The sequence below is a fragment of the Motacilla alba genome, chromosome 22, assembly GCF_015832195.1.
Source record: "Motacilla alba alba isolate MOTALB_02 chromosome 22, Motacilla_alba_V1.0_pri, whole genome shotgun sequence".
Classification (NCBI taxonomy): domain Eukaryota; kingdom Metazoa; phylum Chordata; class Aves; order Passeriformes; family Motacillidae; genus Motacilla; species Motacilla alba.
The window spans coordinates 3,909,801-3,930,671 of record NC_052037.1 but is presented as its reverse complement, the minus strand read 5'-3'; the positions used below and the strand labels follow the sequence as shown (position 1 = coordinate 3,930,671).

Below are 20,871 nucleotides of genomic sequence, written 5' to 3'. Positions count from 1 at the left end.
TGTGAAGGCAGTTATTAATGGAGTTATTCTAGTTCTTGAGTAAATCCCACCGTTTAGCCTTAAACTTAGACAGTTGTAAGTTTGTAGCAGTGAAAGAATAAAGAATCTCCTTCTGCTTAATACAGTGATTAACAACACAGCAGCCATTCTCAGCATGAAAAGGCTGGAATGGGGGGATTGGGATCTGCTTTTCCCTACTGGCAGAACAAGTGGGCCCGAGTACCTAGTGCTGCTTCTGGCTATCAAATGGACCAACACAGTGAATCTCATGAGAACTGCTGACCAAAATAAAATAAAATTAAATCACATAAAAAATCCCAGGCAGCATTCAACCCCAGCAAGCCCTAAGGGAGGAGTTCCTCACGAAACACTATTTTTATCACTAAACTGCACAAATGACAACAGAACTATAAACAGGGAAAAAACCAAGTGTCTCACCTCTTGCACAAACGAAACAAAAGCCTACATTTACAGCTGATGAGGAGTGAGTCCTTTTGGAATGGTTACTACAGATGAGGATGTGGGATGACACAAACAAGCTTCCTGCAGCGATGCAGCCGTCTCCAGAGTGATAGGCCACGGGGCAGCGCAGACATCTCGCCATGCGACCTGCTCAGGAAACAGCAAAGGCTCTGTCACCCAGCGCCAGCACCACTCAGCTGCAAAACACCACCGGGGACAACCAGTGCTCAGGTCAGGACAGGACACAAGGCCTCACAGGCAAAGGCAAGGCTGGCTCTATTCCAGTGGCACTGGATAAAAAAGGAAAACAGCTACGTCTTTTTTCTAAAGGAAGTTTCACAAATATTACCCCTTAACTTTGACTTGAAATTTTTAAAGAAAAACTTCCATCATTCTAGAGGCTGTTTGCTTTAAACATTTTAGTGAGTTTCTAAAAGGATCTTCTTCCTTGAAAAACAACTGTTTTCACTTCAAATCATCTTCAAAAATCAACATTCTTTGGCCTCGTACTGTGAACCCTTGGCTTCCATTAAACCTGTCACCCTGTTCTTCTAAGCCTTCTGATGTTTACATTCTTGTAATGAACTTTCTCACACACTCTTCTCTAAATAATTATTGCTTTACATTCTTTTGTAGAGGAGGATAAATTTGATAAGACTGTTAGTTTGTCCAGTGTCATTGGAGAGGTGGCACTGTCATCCTCCAATGCACTGTCACTTTTGAAAATCTATAAATGTTGGAGTCAGAAATTAAACTTCCCTTCTTTTACTTGGAAATTCCAGTGTCTGCATGATTTTATTTCGTGTCCTATAGCGACAGAAACCCAGCACCAAGAGCTGACCAAGTGTGGGGATCCAGGTACACTCCCCAGTGTCACACTGCCAGCTGCTTCCTACCCACGAGCTATTTCAGCTGATGATCTCAGCGAGGAGAAAACCCTCGTTCCACGCCGTGCTACAGACTGGAACTGGATGATGCAGCTGAGCCTCCTCCCTGCCCAGAGCAGCTGCCTGAAATATGTGTCTCCTCAAGCCAGGTCTCAGCTCTTGGAGATCTATTTCACACCCAGGATAGCTCAGCTACCTCAGAAGGCATCAAATCAGCAGGATGGCTTCTGTGGTAGTGTTGGAAACAAAAAGATTTTAATAAAAGGCAAAATAACAAAACTCTTGACAGAGAAAAACCGAGCCAGGGGCAAGAGGTTCTTGCCCCTGGTAAAACTCCTCACAAAAGCCATTGGTTTCTTTGTTCTCTTCTTTTTCCAGTGAATTGCTCAGGTGGGACTTTTTGGCTCCTGCCCAATTGGCTGTCCTAAAGTTTGAGGTGAAGTCCCCAAGGTCCTATGAGGTGTCTTTTCACCTAACTGAGGAGAGAAACTTCTGGGCTCTTTTCTTTTTTACGGGGACAAAGGAGAGTTTCGTCACTCCATCAACAGGGAACACGTTCCTCTAGCTGCCCTCACCTTTGCTGGCTTTGTGCATGTCCTTGTCCATGGAGCAGGCGGTGCAGCAGTGCTGCGGGCAGCGGAAGCCGCGCGACTCGAACAGGGCCGTGGCGAACTTGCGCACACAGGCCTCGTGGTAGAACTTGCCGCAGGAGCTGACAGAGCAGCGCTTCACATCCTTGCCAGGCAGCTTGCAGGAAAAGCACGTGTGCTCTCCTTGGAAGAGAAGGAATAAGGAATGCAGACTGTAAAAGCCAACTCTGATGTGGAAACCCAGGGCACCGGGAATATTTCTCTGTCTGCTCTGGGGTGCCCTGACCCCCAGGGGAGCACTGACTTTCACCCTCACTCATGGAGAAAGTTTCCCAGACTTCAAGAGAGACTGGAATCCACAAAAGTGTGAAACAGATTATAGAGAGCAGTGTGGGTGTGTCACTTAGGTGGGAAATTGAGGTTTTGGGATTTTTAGTGTGTTGTGGATGGGAGCAAGATGGAGGGCACAGGGTGACATCCTGGGTTTCTTCTTCATGCTGCTTCTCCTTCTCCTTCATGAGTTTGGGTGGCATTTTGTAATTGGGCAGAACAGTCTGCACTGGGGCTCTTTGGGATCAGTTATTGGGTTAAAAAGGAAAATAATCCAGGTGTCAGCTCTTGATTGGATAGTTTAGCTTTAAAAGACCTTGTAGCAAGAGATTGTTGGCCATTTTGTGCCTTCTCATGAAAAGCTGCTGAACTCACAGTAGTGAGGCTGTTTCACTGATAAGAAATAATAAACACTTGAGTCTGAACATGAGCTACTGTCTCAAGTGCCTTCAATCCAGACCCAGAGAAACCCACAACTGAAACACCCACACTCTGACATACAGGTATTGTCCAAACAAATTCTGAAGCCAACAGACTGAGCAACACAGGATCCTTCCCATTCAGCAGGCTGGGTGGTTACTGTGATCCACAGCAACACTGGAGTAGCTGCTCACATAAAAATCTCTTATTCCAAGTAAAACCCTAAGCAGCTCATTATTTTTTTTTTCTTACAAGGCACTTGCTAAATGGAAAATGAGAATCTGGTCTCAGAGGTTAAAAAAGCAGCAGAATAACCCAACTTACTCAGAAACCCTGGGAAAGCACCATCTTGGTTTGCTCTGACCAGAATGTGGCTCACGAGCAAAGGGGGAAATCCCTCCCATTTTCCAGGCACAGGAACACACTCACCGTTCTTACACTCGGTGCAGATGAACTTTTCCTCAGGCATGGCCTTCAGGCCGAGACACTCCAGGTGGAACATGCTGCAGCACTCGCCCTCGCAGGCCAGCAGCGACTCGCCGGAGCTCTCACAGATCTGCAACAGGCAGAGAGCTGAGCAGGGAACAGGGCACCCTGACACGCCAGGAGCTAACAACAGGAACTGCCTGGAATTGCTTCAGAATCAGGGTAAGGCAGGAGAACTGAAGCTGGCAAGCCTCAGGGTGAGGACAACCCCAGCAGTCCCTGCACCTTGCTCTGGGGTAACAGTGCAAGCCAAGACAGAGACAGGAGAGGCACCACAGCATTCACCTGCCCTCCTCCGTGTCTCAGGGAACAAGCTGCTCTTGCTCTTCAGGTCCTTTACTACTGACCAGGGAACTGGACAGAACATCCCAGGATTTTTTTAAAATAAAATTTAAAAAAAAATTAAAATAAAATAACAAAATTCTTGCTCTGTCCTGTCCTGACCAACCATCTGGGATCTTCAAATGGAGCAGAAAATGGCATCTACTTTTTCTACGGATGCTGGCAGATACGGATTAGACACTACCTTCCAGCTGCTGAGCTTTCTGGCCTGCAGGAGGGCTTAGAAATCATTCAATATGAATTATTTCCAGAGCATATAAACTCCTAAAAACCTGGATATTTTATCTGAGAGGTCAAATGAAGAGAACTAACAGAAATAGGGGATACACATTTAGTATCCATCACTTCCCGGTATCACCAGTTACCTGACAAACAGTGTCTTTTTTACTTGTTCCAGTTCCTCTCCTGGATAAGCTGGAGTCCACTGACTGCACATCTGAGGCATCAGCATCAGCAGTGGCTGAGGGGCTGTCTGAACGCTTCCCAAAACTGCCCTACAAAGAGGAAAAACCCAGGGCTCTCAAACCAGACAACGCCAAACCACAACCACACTGGGAAAAAATATTTCTGTCACTGTTGATCAAAAGAGCATTGGGTAAATCAAGAGACACAAAGGTCCTGGAAAGGTGCTGAACTTCACTGGGATGACACAAGTGCTGCCTTCTTGATATATTTCACCTGTACAAGCCAAACACCATAAAGAGCTCTCTTACTTTTCCAGACACTCTTTGGAGCTACACCAGACACAGCAGCAGCTCCCGATTCCCCAAGAATTTCAAACCTTCCACAGAGCAAACCATGATCTAAATCAATGCTTTGCCAGACAAAGTAACAGGAAAATTTGAAAGCAAACATCGCATTTTTACAACAAACCAGTGGAGGGGATTAGAACAGACGAGGTTTTATGTTTTCAGACAATAAAGATTCAAAATTTGTAGGAAATAGCGTTCACATATTTAGCAATATTTAGCAATAATCAGCTGAAAAGCCTCTTGTACACTGACAGCTTGTTCAGGTTGCTGTGAGAACCAGCACACCTTTACCTGCAAATCATTGAGTCCTCTGGAGTCAGAGTCAGACGTGTCCCTGTAGGCTGAGCTGGTCAGTTCCATGTCTGTGGAGGCACGACTTCTCTTCTTCAAGGGTTTACAAGAGTCTGAAATCTCACTGGCACCTTAACACAACACACTAAAATTAGTTTAATACATGGTCTCGACTTTTTGCTTAAACTTAATAAAGGAAAGAAAGATGAGGGCTTGGATTCCATTTTCTGTCTTAATTTTCAGTTTGCAATTTCGTTACTAGTTGAATTCTCCCTGAAAATTAACTGAAAATCAGCTTAGGCAGAGCTTCTGACAAACTTTTTAACATGGTGACACAGTGGAGGAAGGCAATGAATTGTCTCTAAGGGAGGATAAATCCTTAGATTCCCTCTTCATCATCCATCCTTAACTTTGGCTGAGCAGAGACTTTTTAAGAAATGCCCAGAAGGACTTGGGGGCTTACAGCACATGAACAAACATCATCCTTCCCCCAGCAATGCACGAGGGCAGAACCCCAAACACAGCCTGGCCCCAGGGAAGTCGAGCTCAGCCCTACAGAGCACCAACATCGTGGCTCACGTGGAGCAAAGCTGCTGCCCAAGGGCCACAAGCCACCCAGGTGAGTCGAGTTCATTTTCACCTGTCACTCACCTTTCTGCAACCCCGTCTTCACTGCTGCCAGTGGGACAGCTTCAACCTGTTTGAAAGGAAAATCCACAGTTAACACCAGAGGAAAGTTTCCCCCTAGGACCAAAAAGCAAACAGGTCAGTTCAAGGGGTTAGAATTCAGGTGGGAGCTGCCATCCCCTCCTCAGCCCGAGCCTCCGCGTCCCGCTGGATCCACTCCTGCCTACGCTGGTGCCCGCAGCCCTGGCAGCCACGGGCCACTACCAGGTCCTTCCTCTCTGCCTTGGGGCAGGAAGGTGACAGGAGCGCTGTATCCGTGTCCAGCGGGCAGGAGGGGGGGCCTGGGGCAGCCACCCCTGGTGCTGTGCAAACCCCACAGCTGTGTGAGCAGGCCCTGGCAGGGCTGGCACTGGGCACGGTGCAGGGCCACCCTGCAGCTCCTGCAGCCCCTGCTCCCCGTCTAGAGCTCTGCACGGGCCTGCCTGGTGCCCTGGTGCAGGGCTCTACACAGCTGGAACTCCAGCAGACAAATGCACAAGTTTACAGTCTCGCAAAAGCACTTCCAGTCCTTGACCCTACGGAGAAGTTTAGGAACTGTTCTGCCAACACACATGGAAGATGTGGGAATTTGGTGACTGGGTAATATTTACAGAAGAAAGCTGTTGCCTAAAATCCTGTTTTCAAGGTTAAGAATTGCAAGTTATTTCTTTGCAATGTGGTTATATATGCATGGAGAAACACATTTAGTAAATATTTAAGGATTATTCTATAATTTTTTTAAAAAATATTTTATTTTGTTGTACAATAGGTAAAAACATACAGTAGAAGGATTTGTATAGGATACATTTTGTAATACAAATATAAAATCTAAACAATCACTTTTATTTCTCCACTAGTCACTGTAACAGTAGCATCAACATTTTGTTTTTCCCATTAATTGTACTCGTTCCAGTTATAATTTTATACCAAGCTGTTGCAGACTAACTGGGGAATCAAGAAAACTTGACTTTGGGTAACAAATATTGTTGCATAATTGTAAGAAGTTAGTAAGTTTTCTTTTATAAAATTTAACTTAATACATTCAAGGTTTTGCGCATTACAGTGCCCCTGGGTTTCACTTTAGTCAGATACTTCTCCTGAGAAAAGCACTTTAATTAATGTCCACAGACTGAGTCAGCCAGGTAAGAGAAGCACATGAAGCTACCTGGCATCCATGAAGTTCATCTTGTTGGTTCTTATACCTTTGTTAAATTAAGAAACCTTTACAAACATAAAACAACTCTTTTGAAAGGGGGAGGCTGCAGCAGCTCGTGCCAAGAGGCTCCACGGACCACATCAGGTGTCACACACCCAACACTTTAATTGCTTTAAAGTTTCAGCAAGAAACTGCCTCGAGCTGGAGCACTCCTCTGCTGCACAGCAGTGCAGAAACGCTGCAGCATCAGAGGAAAAATAAGGAAAAAAAAACCCCAAAAAAGCAACTGAGTTCACTTTCAGTCTCTGAAGTGAAGGAAGTGCAAAACAAAGCGCAAAGGGCAAAGAATAAATTAAAGAGATAAAAATATTTTTTTCCCCTTCCCATATAAATCTTCATCCTGACTGTTCCTCTTTAAAAATTCTCACTGGGAAAAGCTAAACTATGAAACATTTATATAAAATTCTCAGCTTTCAGACAGAGGCCCTTGAAGCGGGAAAAATCAACCATGCAAGGAGAAGAACCAACAACTTTGACAAACTTGTTTAAAGTGTATGCAGGTTTTAGTATTTCTGTCCATCCACTGCACTCTCCTACTCATTTCCACGCAGAAATTCTTTATCATTAAAATTTTCTTCAAGCAACAACATTTGTCTGTCTGACATCCAGATTAAAGGAATGCCCTGTACACGTTAGAACTATTTCAGGAAAAAATGGTAAATCCCAGAACTGTTTTGCTGATGTCTGCCAACATGAAAGTCTGACTATTCATCTTTAAGTGAAATCATTCTTGAAGTCCATTTTCAGAAGTGGTCAAATTAATCACTCTAACTTCATTTGAAAAAACAAAGCCTCAACACAAACCAGCAGCTAAAAATCAAGAGCCAAAGGAAGGAACCTGGTGGCAATTCCATCCAAGAGAAATCACTGAAACAAACCCATTTTGCTCAGAACAGAAATCTCAAAGGAAACATGGCAGGTTCATTAGGAGTCATCCATCACTGCGTGCCCACTTCCATAGCCTGACTGATACTGAGAAGATGCCAGTAGCAGAGTCACAGCAATGGCATTGACAGGGGGATTTCATGGAGGATAGTCCGAACCGAAACCCGATGGGGAAAAATGGAGAAAAATAAAAAGGCACCAATATAAGCCACAACATTTATGAATACAATATATTTTAACTCTCTACATGGAGGAAGCCAACCTGCTCCTTTTTGATCTTCTTCTTTGGCACAACTTCGGTGGATTTCTCAGACTCGGAGCGGGTTCGAATCGATCTTCTCTGTTGCTTCTTTTCTACAGAACCTGAAGAAGGAAAAAGGTTTCCATGATATGATTCCTTGTATTTCTGAGGTACAGCAAGATGTGCAACACCAAACCAAGAGGTAAAGGAACGAAACCAAGACTTTGTCCTCTTTTGAATGTTTTATTTTTAAATTCAGTTCCAAGCTATTGACCGGCTGGTGCTGTGGCTGCAGACACACATTCTGATTCCAGAGCTCAGCTTCAGAAAACAGACACAAGTAACAGACTGGAACAAAAGGCTGGAATTCAGATTAGGGCAAACAGATTTCCATAATCCATAGCACACCTCGCTGGCATGGTCTTCACCTGGGTAATTCTGAACCAAATAGTCCATCTTTGGTGTTGTGGGAAGGTAGCCACAACCAACTCCTTGAACAAAAACAAACTAGAAATTTCAGACGCAAAGCACAGCTTCAGGATTTCCTCCAAAATGCCAGATCTGTGTCTCCCTCTGTGGGGTGATGGCCTCTGTCACATAACTACAGCCAGTCCCACCCTGTACCACCTGCAGCCACACCAGACCTCAATGCTCACCTGAAAGTTCTGAGGTGAAGAAAAAGTCAGCACAAACAGAGGCACCAACCATGATGTGTTACCGTCATTAATGAATGTGAAAAACAAGTTTTTAAAAGCATTAGCATAGAAAACAAACTCAGATTCATGAAGGTTACTGTGACATTTCAACAGATGAAGAGGAAGCTACTGGGGTTTTGGCAACTAAGGCTGGCAAAATCAAAAGACCTTTCTGTGCTCCAGCACCTCCCAAACTGGCCCATCGAGAGCCATGGACACGACACTCAACACCGTGGGCAGCTGCTGGAAGAAGCACAACACCTGGAGCTGACAAAACTGCCAGCTGAGCATTTACAATGAGCTGCTGGGAAGCATTATGCTGGGTTTTCAGTCTGGGAGGTCTCACCTATAGAAGACACAACTGGGAAATACTTTGTTTTCTTCCTAGCAAAACTGCAAGCTCTTGGGAGCTGACTGTGTCAGATGGATGCACTGTTAGGAGTTGTAAACCTGCCTGGTCTTGTCAGAAGATCAAGTATCTAGAGACACACACGGGCTTGAACCAGACTGAAAGACAGCCTTGCAAAAGGACTGCAGAGAAAAAAAATGAAAACTCCTCTTGATACATTGGATGAGCATTTTTCCCCATGGTTGCATGGCTAGGGAATGTCTCAGCAACTAAACTACACAGCAGGAAAAGTTACCATGTTACAATAATTGGATTTCTGAGGGGAAAAATTTGTTTTTCTTAGAGGGAAAGAACTTTCACAGCATATTAATTAGTAAATAATAGCACTTAGTTATTTATAATTTAGAAATTAATGACTGAGGTCAACACCCATCATGTCTGTCCACATGTAACTTCTGGTTAGGCCCCATCCCTTGAGGAACTCGCACAGCAGCAGTGGGTCTCCACATCAGAGCTGGGGAATATCTTTTGTCACTTTGCTGTGTGACCAAAATCCCCTGAAGCAGCTTCAGGTAAATTTGAGCAGATGTGACCAACAGTTACTTTAAGCAAGAATGGATTTTTTTTTCCCTGTGCTGCCCCACTGAAGCCAAAGATCAAGGATCAGAGAATTCCAGAACCAGAGAGTCCAATGTTGGCTGACAGCAACATTGACCACTGCAATGGGCACTTTCTCCTCTTCCTGCCCTCCAAGGATCCAGTCATGACCTTCACCATGCTCCCATCCCATCTTCTGGTATATTTTCATCCAAAGTTTCAGGACAGATGTTGGACCAGCCCTCCACCTCGCTGGAGATAAATCCTAGTTCAGTGTCTGCAGGCCAGAGGCACCAGGGATTCTCAGGGCTGCTCTTGCAGGTTTCAAGAAAGGGAATGATCTTTCCAGCATTATTGAATTCTGTGTATCTAACTGCAGGTTATCAATAAGGACTCCCAGAGTCAGTCTGGGAAATACCTTACCGTAAAGGGATTCTGAAGTTCCACTGACCTTACATTTGAAAAAAGGACTTGGCAGTTATGTTCCACAAGAGGGGACCAATAACTGGACTTTGGAAATGGCTTTGAGAGTGACTGGAGTGTGCACTGCAGGTAAGCTCAGGCACTTACAGGGTGTTAGCAGGTGGAGTGTTACGTATCCAAAAAGCCTAAGAAAATGAAAAAAGAGAGGCTCAGAATTCTCACCCCCTACATCTGAGGAGCCACAGGGAAGCTGAAGCCTTTAGATCCCAGGTGAGAGAAGCAGAAAGGTGAGGGCCTCTCCTGCTGCGAGGCAATTCGAGGAGCCACAGCAACCGCAGCTGGAAAGAACCACCACTGCCAACAGCAGGGGAATCTCCCCTCACAGGAAACCCGAGTGCTGCAGCCCCAAACACTCCATAAACCAGCAAATTACCCTGCCTAAAACCATCACACAGACAGAACCTGAAATGTGTTTGCAGAGGACTCATGGATGCTGACCACTGAGACTTCTGACTCTGGTTCTCATCTCTTTCATGTTTGGAAAGGGAGAAATAATCAAATAGATGGATAGTTAAAGCAGAAGTGACACCTGGCAACATTATGAGATTCAAATAGCTCATTCAAGGTTTTCCCATTTCAGGCCCAAGTTCCATTATTTGCTTCAGTGGTTCTTCTTCCTCAGACCTGATCGTTCAAAACTCACTGCTTTATGATGTAGCCCCTGAGATGGCTTCAGAAGGGTACCTACTCATTTAGTAGGTAGTGAGGCTACTACCTCATCTGGTCAATGGAGTTAGCTGAAGCAGTTTTTAAAAAAAATCCCTGTTTTTTAACAGGTCGTGCAAAAACCGAACAACAAAGCCCAGGGAGTCTCCATCTTGAATCAGACATCTCCTACTGCAACGTGCCACTTCCTGACTCTTTTTGCTTTCATGACAGCTCTCCTATTTTCCATTTGGGACCAAAAGCCATGGCAATACCCTGCTAACACACATCCACTGGGTTGTCTTCTAAAGCAACTTTCCATTGCTCTGCACAGGGCATCACCTCTTCAGAACGTTGACTCAGGCTGTAAGTTGCAGACACAAAGTTCAGAGGCCAAGCCACCAATCCCACCCCACAGCCACGCTGGGTATGTTGGCTCACCGTGTGTGACACTAGCCACGCTCATTACAATTACCATGGGAACAGAAAGATGCTAATAGTTCTTAAGTAATGAGAAAATGCTGGGTTTGATATTTGAATTCTCAAGCTGTGGGCTCAGGTTCAGAGCAGGATTGCAGTTTCCCTACCTGCTGCCCCAGAAGTTGTCTCAGGAGAGGACGCGTTTTGCACCACTGCTTTCTCACTTCTCTGAGCTGACGAAGAATTCAGCTTCTCTTGTCCTTTGACGCTTATTTCTGTTTTGTTACCAACTCCCTTGAAAAGAAAAAAGGAAAAGATTGTCTCCCCTGTTACAAAGGTGTGCTGCTACCAGGTAACAGGCTGAATCTCAGAACAGAAACAATCAATGCTCTCCAACCCAACACATAGACAGGATTCATCTACTAGGAGCTGCTTCCCTGCACAACTTTCCACCCCTCTCAATCTCCCCTCACACACAAGGAAAAAGTAATTCCAGTGACTTTTCTAAACATTACCTTCTCTATAGGGCTTAGGATGAAATAAACACTCTCCAGGTAGAGAGGCAGAAGAAGGAGGCAGAGAAATAGTCCTAAGCCTTTTCCTTACACTGACTGTGGGAAGCTGCTGTGCACCTGAAGGAAGCTCAGAGGCAGAACTCAATTTAAAAGTCTGTTACACAAAATGTAGTTATTACTTTTTAGTACATTGTTAACAGTTTTGTCATCTGTTTCTCACAAAACCACTGATTTTATCAAGAATTTTTGGATTATTCCAACTAGGAAGCTGAATATATTTAATGTGTTACAAACAAAAATACGGCCATCTGTAGGGAGCTGCTCTACCACCAGCAAAATAATTATTGCCAGAGCTGCACTGAATATGGGGTTCAGTGCACTGAAAGATTCTTTTGTCACATCTGTCTGTTAATCTCTCCAGAGAAAGGAACATGGGTGATGAAAGCTTGGTGGACACCAAGCTCCCCAGTAAGGCAGGGAGCAAAAGAGGGGTCACTGCACCAAGCACGCACCTTGGTGGAATAAACAAATTGATCGATGAGCTTTCCATCCCCAGCAGCATTCTGAAGGGCAAAAACCTGTTCAATTTTAACAACCGGAGACATGTTACACTTTTGCAGATCCAGGTTGTGCATGGTGATGGAAGCCGGCAGGGACTTCCTAGCCGCAGCTGTTTTCCAGGCGATTTTCACGGGGGGAGCCTCCTCCTCCTCGGGGCTGGGCTGCCTGCGCTGGCCCTGCCGGCGCTCGCCGTGGCAAGGCGACGAGCCGGCCGCCGCGCCGGCGTGCTCCGGCTGCGAGCTCGGCGCCACCTTCGGCCGCCGGTTCTTCTTGGCCTCCGATTTGGAAGCAGCAGTCTTTTTGGCTTTGGCCAAAGCCTCCTCCGGCTCTTGGTCTACGTAAATGAAGGTGTACTGTTCTATCCTCTCTTCCCGGGTCATTTTCAGCGCCTTCTCGGCGTGGGCAATGCCAATGTCCCACTGCGCTCGCTCCCTCTGCGGCCGCGGCTTGCGAATCTTAAGGGACAAGACAAGCAGTTGAAGAAGATTTTGATAAGCAGCACTGAAGATTTTGCCACTACAGCACTTAAAACACAACCCTGAGGGTCTCTGCATCTCTCAGGCAGCAGATTGCAGTCTGCTCTCCATTTACAGGGTATTTTTGACACTGAGTGTAGACACAGAATTCCCTGCCGGCGAGATGCAGCCAGTCCTTCTCAGGGCAAAGCCCTGAAGAGCTCCAGACCTGCCCCGGAACATCTCCCTTAGAGAGATGATCCCCCCAGTGCCCCCTGTACCTTCTGTTTCTCAGAGTGGTTGCTGGCTTGCTTGGCTGCCTCAGCCAGTAACTGCTCGTACTGTTTGTGCCCTTGGTACTCCCGGACGCGCTTCTCGTGCACCCAGGCCCGCTCTGGCTGGTTGCTGAAGAACTGCACGTGGTATTCCCGGGCACCTGAAAGGGCAAACACCACTCAGCAGCTGCACCCACACTGCTCTGCCCTGTTCAGCTCACGCTTTCCTCCTCCCCAGTGCTTCCTGCTGCAAGTGGAGGTACTCGGCCCAAGTGCAGAAATACAAAAGGCCAGATCCAGAAGAGTTTGGGATGGATGCTCAGGACACCCTGCCCACACTGAACTCTCACACTGACTTGAGAAAAGCAGAAACGCCTGTGCACCAGCCCGTTCCCACAGTGCCACCTGCAGAGGTCATGTCCCAGGTACCGTTCTGTGCATGTCAGACTGTCCTGTTCAGCACACACAGCAGAATTCACCCCACAAAGGCAGCTCAGAATGAGGATATTTTTAACAACAGAACAGCTAGAGACACCTGACACTCTGGCAAAGAGCTTCCTCCCTTACCTCTTGTATTAATTTTGGTATGCACGTCAAGCTGTGGATCACAGGACACCATGCAAGGCCACCACGGGTACGTCCCCACCTTGGACCAAACCAGATCCCCAACCTGGAACTTGACGTCGTGGGTGACCTGCGTGGGAAGGGACGGCACGAGCTGCTGGACCTGCAAAGGAAACAGCAGCTTAAAGCCACAGGAGAGGATTTAGAGCACTTGGAGATGCACACACCATCCACAGGGACTTGCTGTTGTTGTTGTTGTCTCAGATATCCCTGAGGTTTGATAATCCGAGATGAGAAAAACATTTCTTAGAACCATGAAAGAAAGGAGCTGCATGCAGCTGGGATTTACATAACAACATCACTGACAAACAGAGACACAAAAGAGCAACTGCCACCCCCCAAAAAGGATTCTGCTTCCTAAGTTGATTAGAAATACTGCTTTTAGGATAAAATAAAGCAATAAATCCAGTACAATAAGAGATGCGTTGATGCAGCAATGAGAGTAATAAGAGTTTAAAAGAAATGACAACTGATTTACCAGATAAATTAAAGAATAAATGGAAGAAACAGTCCAAAAATAGTGACATTCTCTGAGTTCCAAAAGTGTTAATTGGTGTATGTACTAACCGGGGCTTCCTCCAGCACTGCTTCTTCTCTTGGTCTCTCAGAGAGTGTGCTAAGCCTCTCGTTTGGTCTCTAAGAAATGGGTAACAATGAAGAGAAAAAAGGAAAACAACACTTACTGTAAGGGGACAGTAAAACAACAGAAGATAATAGTGAAATCAGGCAGGAAAAAATAATTCACAGAGAGAAAGGCAACCACGAAGCCAGAAAAGGTGAATATGTTCCTTGTACCCAATTAACACAGTAACATCACAATAAAGAAATACCTGGTTTCCCCTACACTATTTACATCACTATCACACCTAAATGTAACTATGCTCTCCTGTAACAGATGACAGAAGAACATATATTCAGAAACAGCAAACCCAAGTAACTTTCCACCTAAAATAACACACAATTTCCAAAAACCAGAGAACCCCATGTGAGGATATCCACAGTGATGTGGTGAGTCTCACTGTGCACCAGCTATTTGCAAGAACTGCAGTACATAAATTATGCTAAATATACAGCATGATCATGGTAAAATCGATGTTATATTGCATAGAGTTGACAAATATATCTGGAGGATCAAAAGTCCACAACACAGAGCAGAATCAGCCCCGACCAGAAGCTGATGCTGACGTGGGGTGGCCATGCCAGGGTGTGTGAGGGGACAGGGGCTGAGGTAAGGGTGGGCTGGGAACTACCTCAGGAGACAAATGACACAGACTTGCTTTTCCTGCAGCAGAGAAGTCGAAGGACTCAAAGAGCAGCAGAAGGAGTAGTCAGACACAAGCAGTGAGGAATGCTGAGGAGCCCGTTATTGCCAGGCCACTCCAAGCACAGAGCCCACATCAGTCCGTGCTGTGTGCTCCAGGAAAGGGACAGAGCAGCTCAGGTCAGGGGGGGCACAGCCCAGTGTCTCATCAGGAGCTGTCTGTACACAACCTCCATTTAAGACTAACCACATTGCTATTTGCTGGGCAGAAATTCTTCCTCCCTGCACAGCAGGAAGCACAGCACTGACTCCTGCCCTTCTTTAGCTACAGGGAGTTAGTGAAACCTGCCCTCTGCCAGGAGCTGGGTTCACAGGCTGCAAACATCCAGCTCCACACAGAACACAACTGCTGAGCAGAGAGGCTGATTCTCAAAACAAGGATTCAGAGCTTGATGTTCACCAGTGTTCTCACAACATTTCCATTTTAAATCAGCCTCTCCAGTATGGGCATCCCCTCAGAGTCAGTGGATTTCCTCTGAAATGACAGCAGCAGAATAAGGAACAACTGGTGACCACCTGACTTGCCACAGCCTCGTTGAGTGCAAAACTACAAAACATAACATAGTTGGACCAAAAGTTGTTTGTTCCTGTGAAGATGATCCCAAGTCACAAGTCTCACACCATGAACACCGAAGATGACAAAAGTGTACATGAAGATGAAATTGTGCAGTGGAAAGCAAAATGATGGGACAATGGAACCTGAGACCGCCCTGGCAAACTCATACTGAGAACCACCAGCACAAAATCCTGCTCCTGTCAGAGCAGGCCATGTCTGAAACGGGGCTGGGTTACACGAAACACTTATTGCAACACCACCTTTAGAAAGGGAAATGAAAGCAACAAGGAAGACAATAGCAAGACCAAGATTTCTGGTGAACTCTGGATGACACACACGACTAGGAGCTTGGAATTCAAGATGCAAGGTTTTAGTTCAGTCTGTGAGAGACAGAAGATTCCATTCTCATGGCAGGCAGGTAACAGAGCCAGAGGGACAGGCACAGCTGGAGCTCCAGGAGTAGAACAGGAGTCACTGGTAAGAGGGGAAACAAATTGACAGCCTGATGTGGGGGTGATGGGGTCTGGCCAGAAAGCAGGCACAGTGCAAGAGAGACGCTGCTCAGGGAGCACCAGCAGGACACAGCAGCTTCTACAGCCCCACAGGGACCCCAGCACCTCCCTGCAGCACAGAACCCACTCTACAGGATCAGAGCTGGTGCCTGCAGGACAGGATCTTCTCCCTGAGAACAGCAAGCACCAAGGGCTTTCACAGGTCTGACAACAAACTCAGCTATGTCCTGTAACAGCCCAGCCTGCGCTGGGCAATTTCTGCCCCTGCCAGAAATGGCAACTTCCCCATTCCTGGCACTTACCAGCCTCTCTGCTGCCCATTCCCTCAAACTGGGAGAGGCAGAAACCAGCACCACAGAGGTGGCAGAAACAAGCACGAGAAAAGGAAACTGGAAGTACTGGAAGTGGCTTATGAAACTGAAAGAAAAAGAATGAGAGGGGACCAAGGTAATCTGGGTCTTTGCTTCCCAGAATCTCAGTTAACACCACCTGATGTACATCCTGTGGATATGGACAATATGGTACAAGATTAATTAATGTTTCACTGCTGAATACCCCAAGGAACCTCACTTTCCACTCAACAATCTAGCTCTCTTTTGAGAGGCAATTTTAGGAATGTGTGAGCTTTCATCCAGAAGTTCCATCTTCAACACTGGCCAGAGTGTCGCAAACTCTAAACATGTTATAACACTAAATAATATTTCAAAACGAGATATAACCTTTTTTAAAATTTGTTTTTCACACGAGCCTTTAAACCACCACTGCGTTACCTACAGACACAGCTCCTGGCAACCTCACCCTGAGGCTCTGACGAGTAACTAAAGCCTGGTGACTCAGCGTGCACACAGCCAGAACAAGGACAAACCCTGCTGGACACGCTCTCCATCAACAATACCAGGTGTACAGATGGCTGAATTACCATTCCACTTACATTTTGCTCCTCTGGTTCTAATTTTGGAATTTTGTGTGACTTGCGCTCTTCCGAGCGGGAAGAGTCATGCTTGCTACTTTTTTTCCTTTTCTCTTTCCTCCCTTCGTGTTTTGCCTTAGCGTACTCCCTCGCTTGGACTTCATTCAACAGGTCCCCACACAGGGAGGACTCAAACAATTCCCTGCCGTTCTGGATAGTTTTGGTTATTTTGAGTTTGATCTCTGGTGAGCCAGTCTTCTTTGGAATCCCCACTTGTGGAGCTGAAGGTGGTGGCGGAGGCGGCGGCTGGGAAGGAGGGGAAGGTTTCTCCACGACTTCGTGCGGCCTGGCGTTGGAGTTCTCCAGCTGGTAATACTCCGGGGGGCTGAAGTTCCTGCCCGTGCCGAAGCCGTTGGCCGATCCGTTGGGATACTGGTAGGGCTGGTACTTGCCCTGGGGCTCGTACATGCTGATGGCCGGGGGGTAGCCGTTGCTGAGGGGGGGCAGCTCCTCTGCCGTGGGGTACTGGAAGCCTTGCTGCAGCGCGGCCTCGTACGGCGTCCGGCCCCCATCCTCGGCAATGTCACCGCTGCCATCAAAGGCCTCCTCTTGGCGGATGTTGGCCGAGTCAATGAGTTGAGGTGGTTGCTGAATTGTGTTTCCCATGATCCCTTGCATGAAAGAGAAAGAGAAATCCATTGTTCTGCTCCAGCATCCTTAGCTTTCCCTTTTTCTCATAGGGCCTAGAGGCAGGGGAAGGGAAATAAGAAGTCAGTGCAAATTAAAAAACAGTAATTAAGCAAATTAAACTGTTGAGGAAAAAAGGGATCTCAAGAACAATGTCTCCCTCTCTATTCAGCAGACACCCTCACGTGGATTTAGAGAGGACCGGTGTTACTGAGCCTTTACAAAGGGCTACTGGCATGTCTTTCATATGGCAAATTTCTTCTTTTCCAAGACATTTCAAAAAACATCAGAAGCACGTACGAGTGCTTCAGAACTATAAGCCCAAGTATCACAAAGTCAGAGCAATGGTGCCAAACTCCCCGGCACTCTCTACAGCCTTCTTAGTCATGCCCTAGGAAGGGTTATTCCAGCCTGAAGCAGCTGGACAGCATCTCACCCTGCAGCAGATAAGAGATAGCAAGCTGTCCTGACACAGTCACTGTAAACTGCACAAGCCAGGATCACCACAGAAGGACAAACAGAGAAACCTCCTCTCCTCCTCGCCAAAATTCGAGACGTGAGCAGCCTTTGGGCAAGCCACAGGATGCTCTGAACAACAGCACAATGAAAACAAGTGGGTCGTTCCACCTTGGCCACTGGGAAATCAGTGCCCTGCAGCAGCCTCGGATGGAGCTTCCCAACCTCGTCCCTCCCCAGACCAGCAGGGTCCAGTTTGCACGCACTGGCTCCCAGCAGCTGTGTGAGGAGGGTTATTCTCCTGCCCCTCACACCTTATTTTAACATTAAGCACTGCATGGTTCAGAGCCTCAGCATCAACAGAGCCCCAAACGCAGAGGTTACTCACTGGAGACTCCACACCTTCAACCTTCCAGCGCATATTAAAACACCACAATCAGACTCAATCAAAGTCAGACTTCCAAAACTCAACTGCAGGCTCAGAGAAGGCTTTGGCATTCACGTAAGCAGCTCAATGTTCAACAAGAAGCATCACACAGTGACCTGACCTGCAGGTAAGAAACACCAGTTTGCTTCCCACAAGGTTAGTTCAGCCCTTCCAAAGCAAACACAGCCCCATGGTATTTGTTCTGCCTGTGTGGGCACACAGGAGGGTTACTGTGCCCTTTTGGTCTGGGTTAGAAATGACATTAATGCATCCCACAGACACTTCTTCTAAAGGAAACCTCCACCAAACCCTGCCCACGTGCAATTCTCACCCTCCCAAAGCTGTGCATCTCAAGAGCTTTCCTATCGCTGAGAACTTCCTCCTCTAAGACTGCAAAAAGTAACTGAAGTTCCAACAGGAGCAAGAACTCTTAACAGATTTGTGCTGGATGTTTCGGGGTGATGTTTTTCAATGATCTTCATACTTTGATTGAATTGATGTTTGTCCTCATGTTCACTGTCCTGTGAGACTGACTTGGGCACGTTTGTCACTGTAATGAAGCAATTCAGGGCAATAACAGCACAAGGCTCTGCAGCAGAATTTTCTCATTGCAGGAACTTTTAAACCTCGGGGCCATGAAACCATCCCTTCCTCCACAGCTCTGCACATCAACCAGCAAACCAACACAAGCAGCACTGTCAGGGGCAGCAGATCTGAGGAGCAGCACTGGGATTGCACAGCAAGGTCAAAAACCCCAACCCACCCCGTTCTGGGAAGAGGAAGTGGGACTGTTTGTACAATTTACCACTGAATTGTTACTTTCCATCTGCCAAACCAAAGAGCAAACAGTAGATTGTCACACTAGGCTGGGTTTTATTTTTTACTAAAACCAGGTTCAATCTTTTCTTCTGAATACTTCTTAAAAACTCTTGGGAAGCTGCGGCAGCACTTGAGGAACATCCACAGCTGGGAGGGCACAGTCCCAGCTGCCAGTGCAGCTCCCACAGGCTCGGCAGAGGTGGCTGCCCTTGTGCTTTGTTTTGCTACATGACACAAGTGTGGATTAATGAACTTCAAAGCACTGCATTTACACTGGATTTAGGAGCCACCAGTTCAAGAACAGAGTTATGATTTGTTTCCTTTTCATTCGTTCTGGAGCTCACCTGTGTCACTCAGCCTGTGCTGCACAGCTGGGACACCCCATCCCAAACCCAATCCCAAACCGGTTCCTCAGGAGCTCCGTGCAGGCTGAGAACCAGGCTCAGGGCTCCAGGAACGGCCCCAGCAGCCCCAAAGCTGTTCTCTGTCCCCACAGCACTGACACCGCTGCCAGCTCCTCCTGTCCAGTGTCTCACTGCCATCACACCCAGACTCTCCCAGTCTCCTTGCCCAAAATTCTGCAGCAGTGGATCAGGCCCCACATGCTGCGAGTGAAGGGGCACCTGGGCAGGATTACAGGGAGAGGACACAAAAACAGGACACAGTGAGGAACCCTGAGCACACAGCAATCTCAAGAGCCAAACCCAAGCAAGGATCACTTTGTGTATGTCCCTCCTAAGCACTAGTGTGAAGAATACCCCACTGTCACCACAGAGAGCCTCCCTGCCACACAGCAACACCACCCAGACCACAGGGAAACAGGATTTCCAGCTGATCTTGCAGAAAAGTATTCCAGAATAAATTCTTCTCACTAGTGATTGCTCTATGAACCCACCGTGTCAGCCTCCTGTGAACTGCACAGTTTGGCTTCCAAACATGACCCAGAACAGATCCTGCACTGATACAACACTGCAGATGAACAGATAAAAATACAGTTTCACCCCTTCAAGGTTTATAGGAAACGGACACTTCACAGCGGCTGCAAACAACTTGAAATCAACAATGAAACAATTGAAATTAACACTTTCAAAAGTGCAACTGTATTTCCTAATGAGAGCGTTTCCTCTTGGAAGGTGAGAGCCCCCCATTGTGCTGAAGTCCTTTCCCAGGGCAGACAGGGACACAGGGCCGTTTACAAACACTGAGACTTGCCACACCTTCAGTAAATATTTTCCTGTCATCCATGGGAGAGTCATAATTCAAAGGAACAGAGGAAAAGGTAAATGGAAAAATATAAGCAGCACAGAATAAGGCAGGTCAGCCTAGGAGAGCTCTTCCTTAAGTGAACACAGTTGGTTTCAGTTCCCATCCCAAGCCTCTCAGCTCAGCTGAGCACAACTCCAAAAACCAGTTCCACTCCCAAGAGTGAGTGCTCAGTGAGGGGAAGGATTTGCAGAGATTACGGATCCTCCAGGTTCACCTTTTCACCAACAATTCCACTTATCTAAAACCAGTTTTAGGATGAGTATTTTTCAACTTTGCTCTCAGAAAACACAACTTGAAGTTCTCAAACCTTTCTTCCATTCTGCATTGGACTAAATAACAACTGACCTCAGATTATCAAACAACTCCAATCCCGTGTGATCACAGCTTTTCTTATTCCCAGTCAGGGAGTTCTGGAGGTCTGGCTGATTCTGCCTGTGGCCACAGCAGGGGGAAACACAACAGCTACTGATGAAGTCCAGCATACACACATTTTAAACAGAGGTTTCACCAAACCTTTTCCCACCCTTTTCTCTTGACAATGCCCACCCAGGGCTGGTGCAGTCAGAGGGAAGGTGTTTTTGGCATGGAAGGTGTGCGTTGTGAGGCAGGAGCTGGAAGCACTGCTGTGAGTCAGCCGTGTGTGCTCAGAATGGTGTCACTGCCTCGTCACCCTGAGCTGGCCTTTCTATCACCAGCCTCAAAAGCAGAAGTTCCAGGACATCTTCATGTC

General features: G+C 46.8%; 1 protein-coding gene across 6 annotated transcripts in view; it reads right to left on the bottom strand.

Moving 5' to 3' along the window:
- NSD3 (nuclear receptor binding SET domain protein 3) overlaps positions 1–20,871 on the bottom strand; it is a 39,232-nt gene that overhangs the window by 16,172 nt on the left and 2,189 nt on the right. For 4 of the 6 annotated variants that reach the window (XR_005259629.1, XM_038160226.1, XM_038160228.1 and 1 more), the window contains exons 2-14: positions 16,508–17,229; positions 13,755–13,823; positions 13,131–13,290; positions 12,570–12,724; positions 11,785–12,288; positions 10,925–11,051; positions 7,590–7,690; positions 5,212–5,257; positions 4,561–4,691; positions 3,883–4,011; positions 3,119–3,245; positions 1,925–2,122; positions 439–609 (exon numbers count right to left, since the gene is read on the bottom strand). Coding sequence is in view for 5 of the 6 variants with exons in the window: in XM_038160226.1 (XP_038016154.1) it covers positions 439–609; positions 1,925–2,122; positions 3,119–3,245; positions 3,883–4,011; positions 4,561–4,691; positions 5,212–5,257; positions 7,590–7,690; positions 10,925–11,051; positions 11,785–12,288; positions 12,570–12,724; positions 13,131–13,290; positions 13,755–13,823; positions 16,508–17,185 (2,596 nt within the window). In the remaining variant the exon portion in view is untranslated. The remainder of the gene's footprint in view (positions 1–438; positions 610–1,924; positions 2,123–3,118; positions 3,246–3,882; positions 4,012–4,560; positions 4,692–5,211; positions 5,258–7,589; positions 7,691–10,924; positions 11,052–11,784; positions 12,289–12,569; positions 12,725–13,130; positions 13,291–13,754; positions 13,824–16,507; positions 17,230–20,871) is intronic. The other 2 variants (XM_038160227.1, XM_038160229.1) reach the window with 2 other exon arrangements.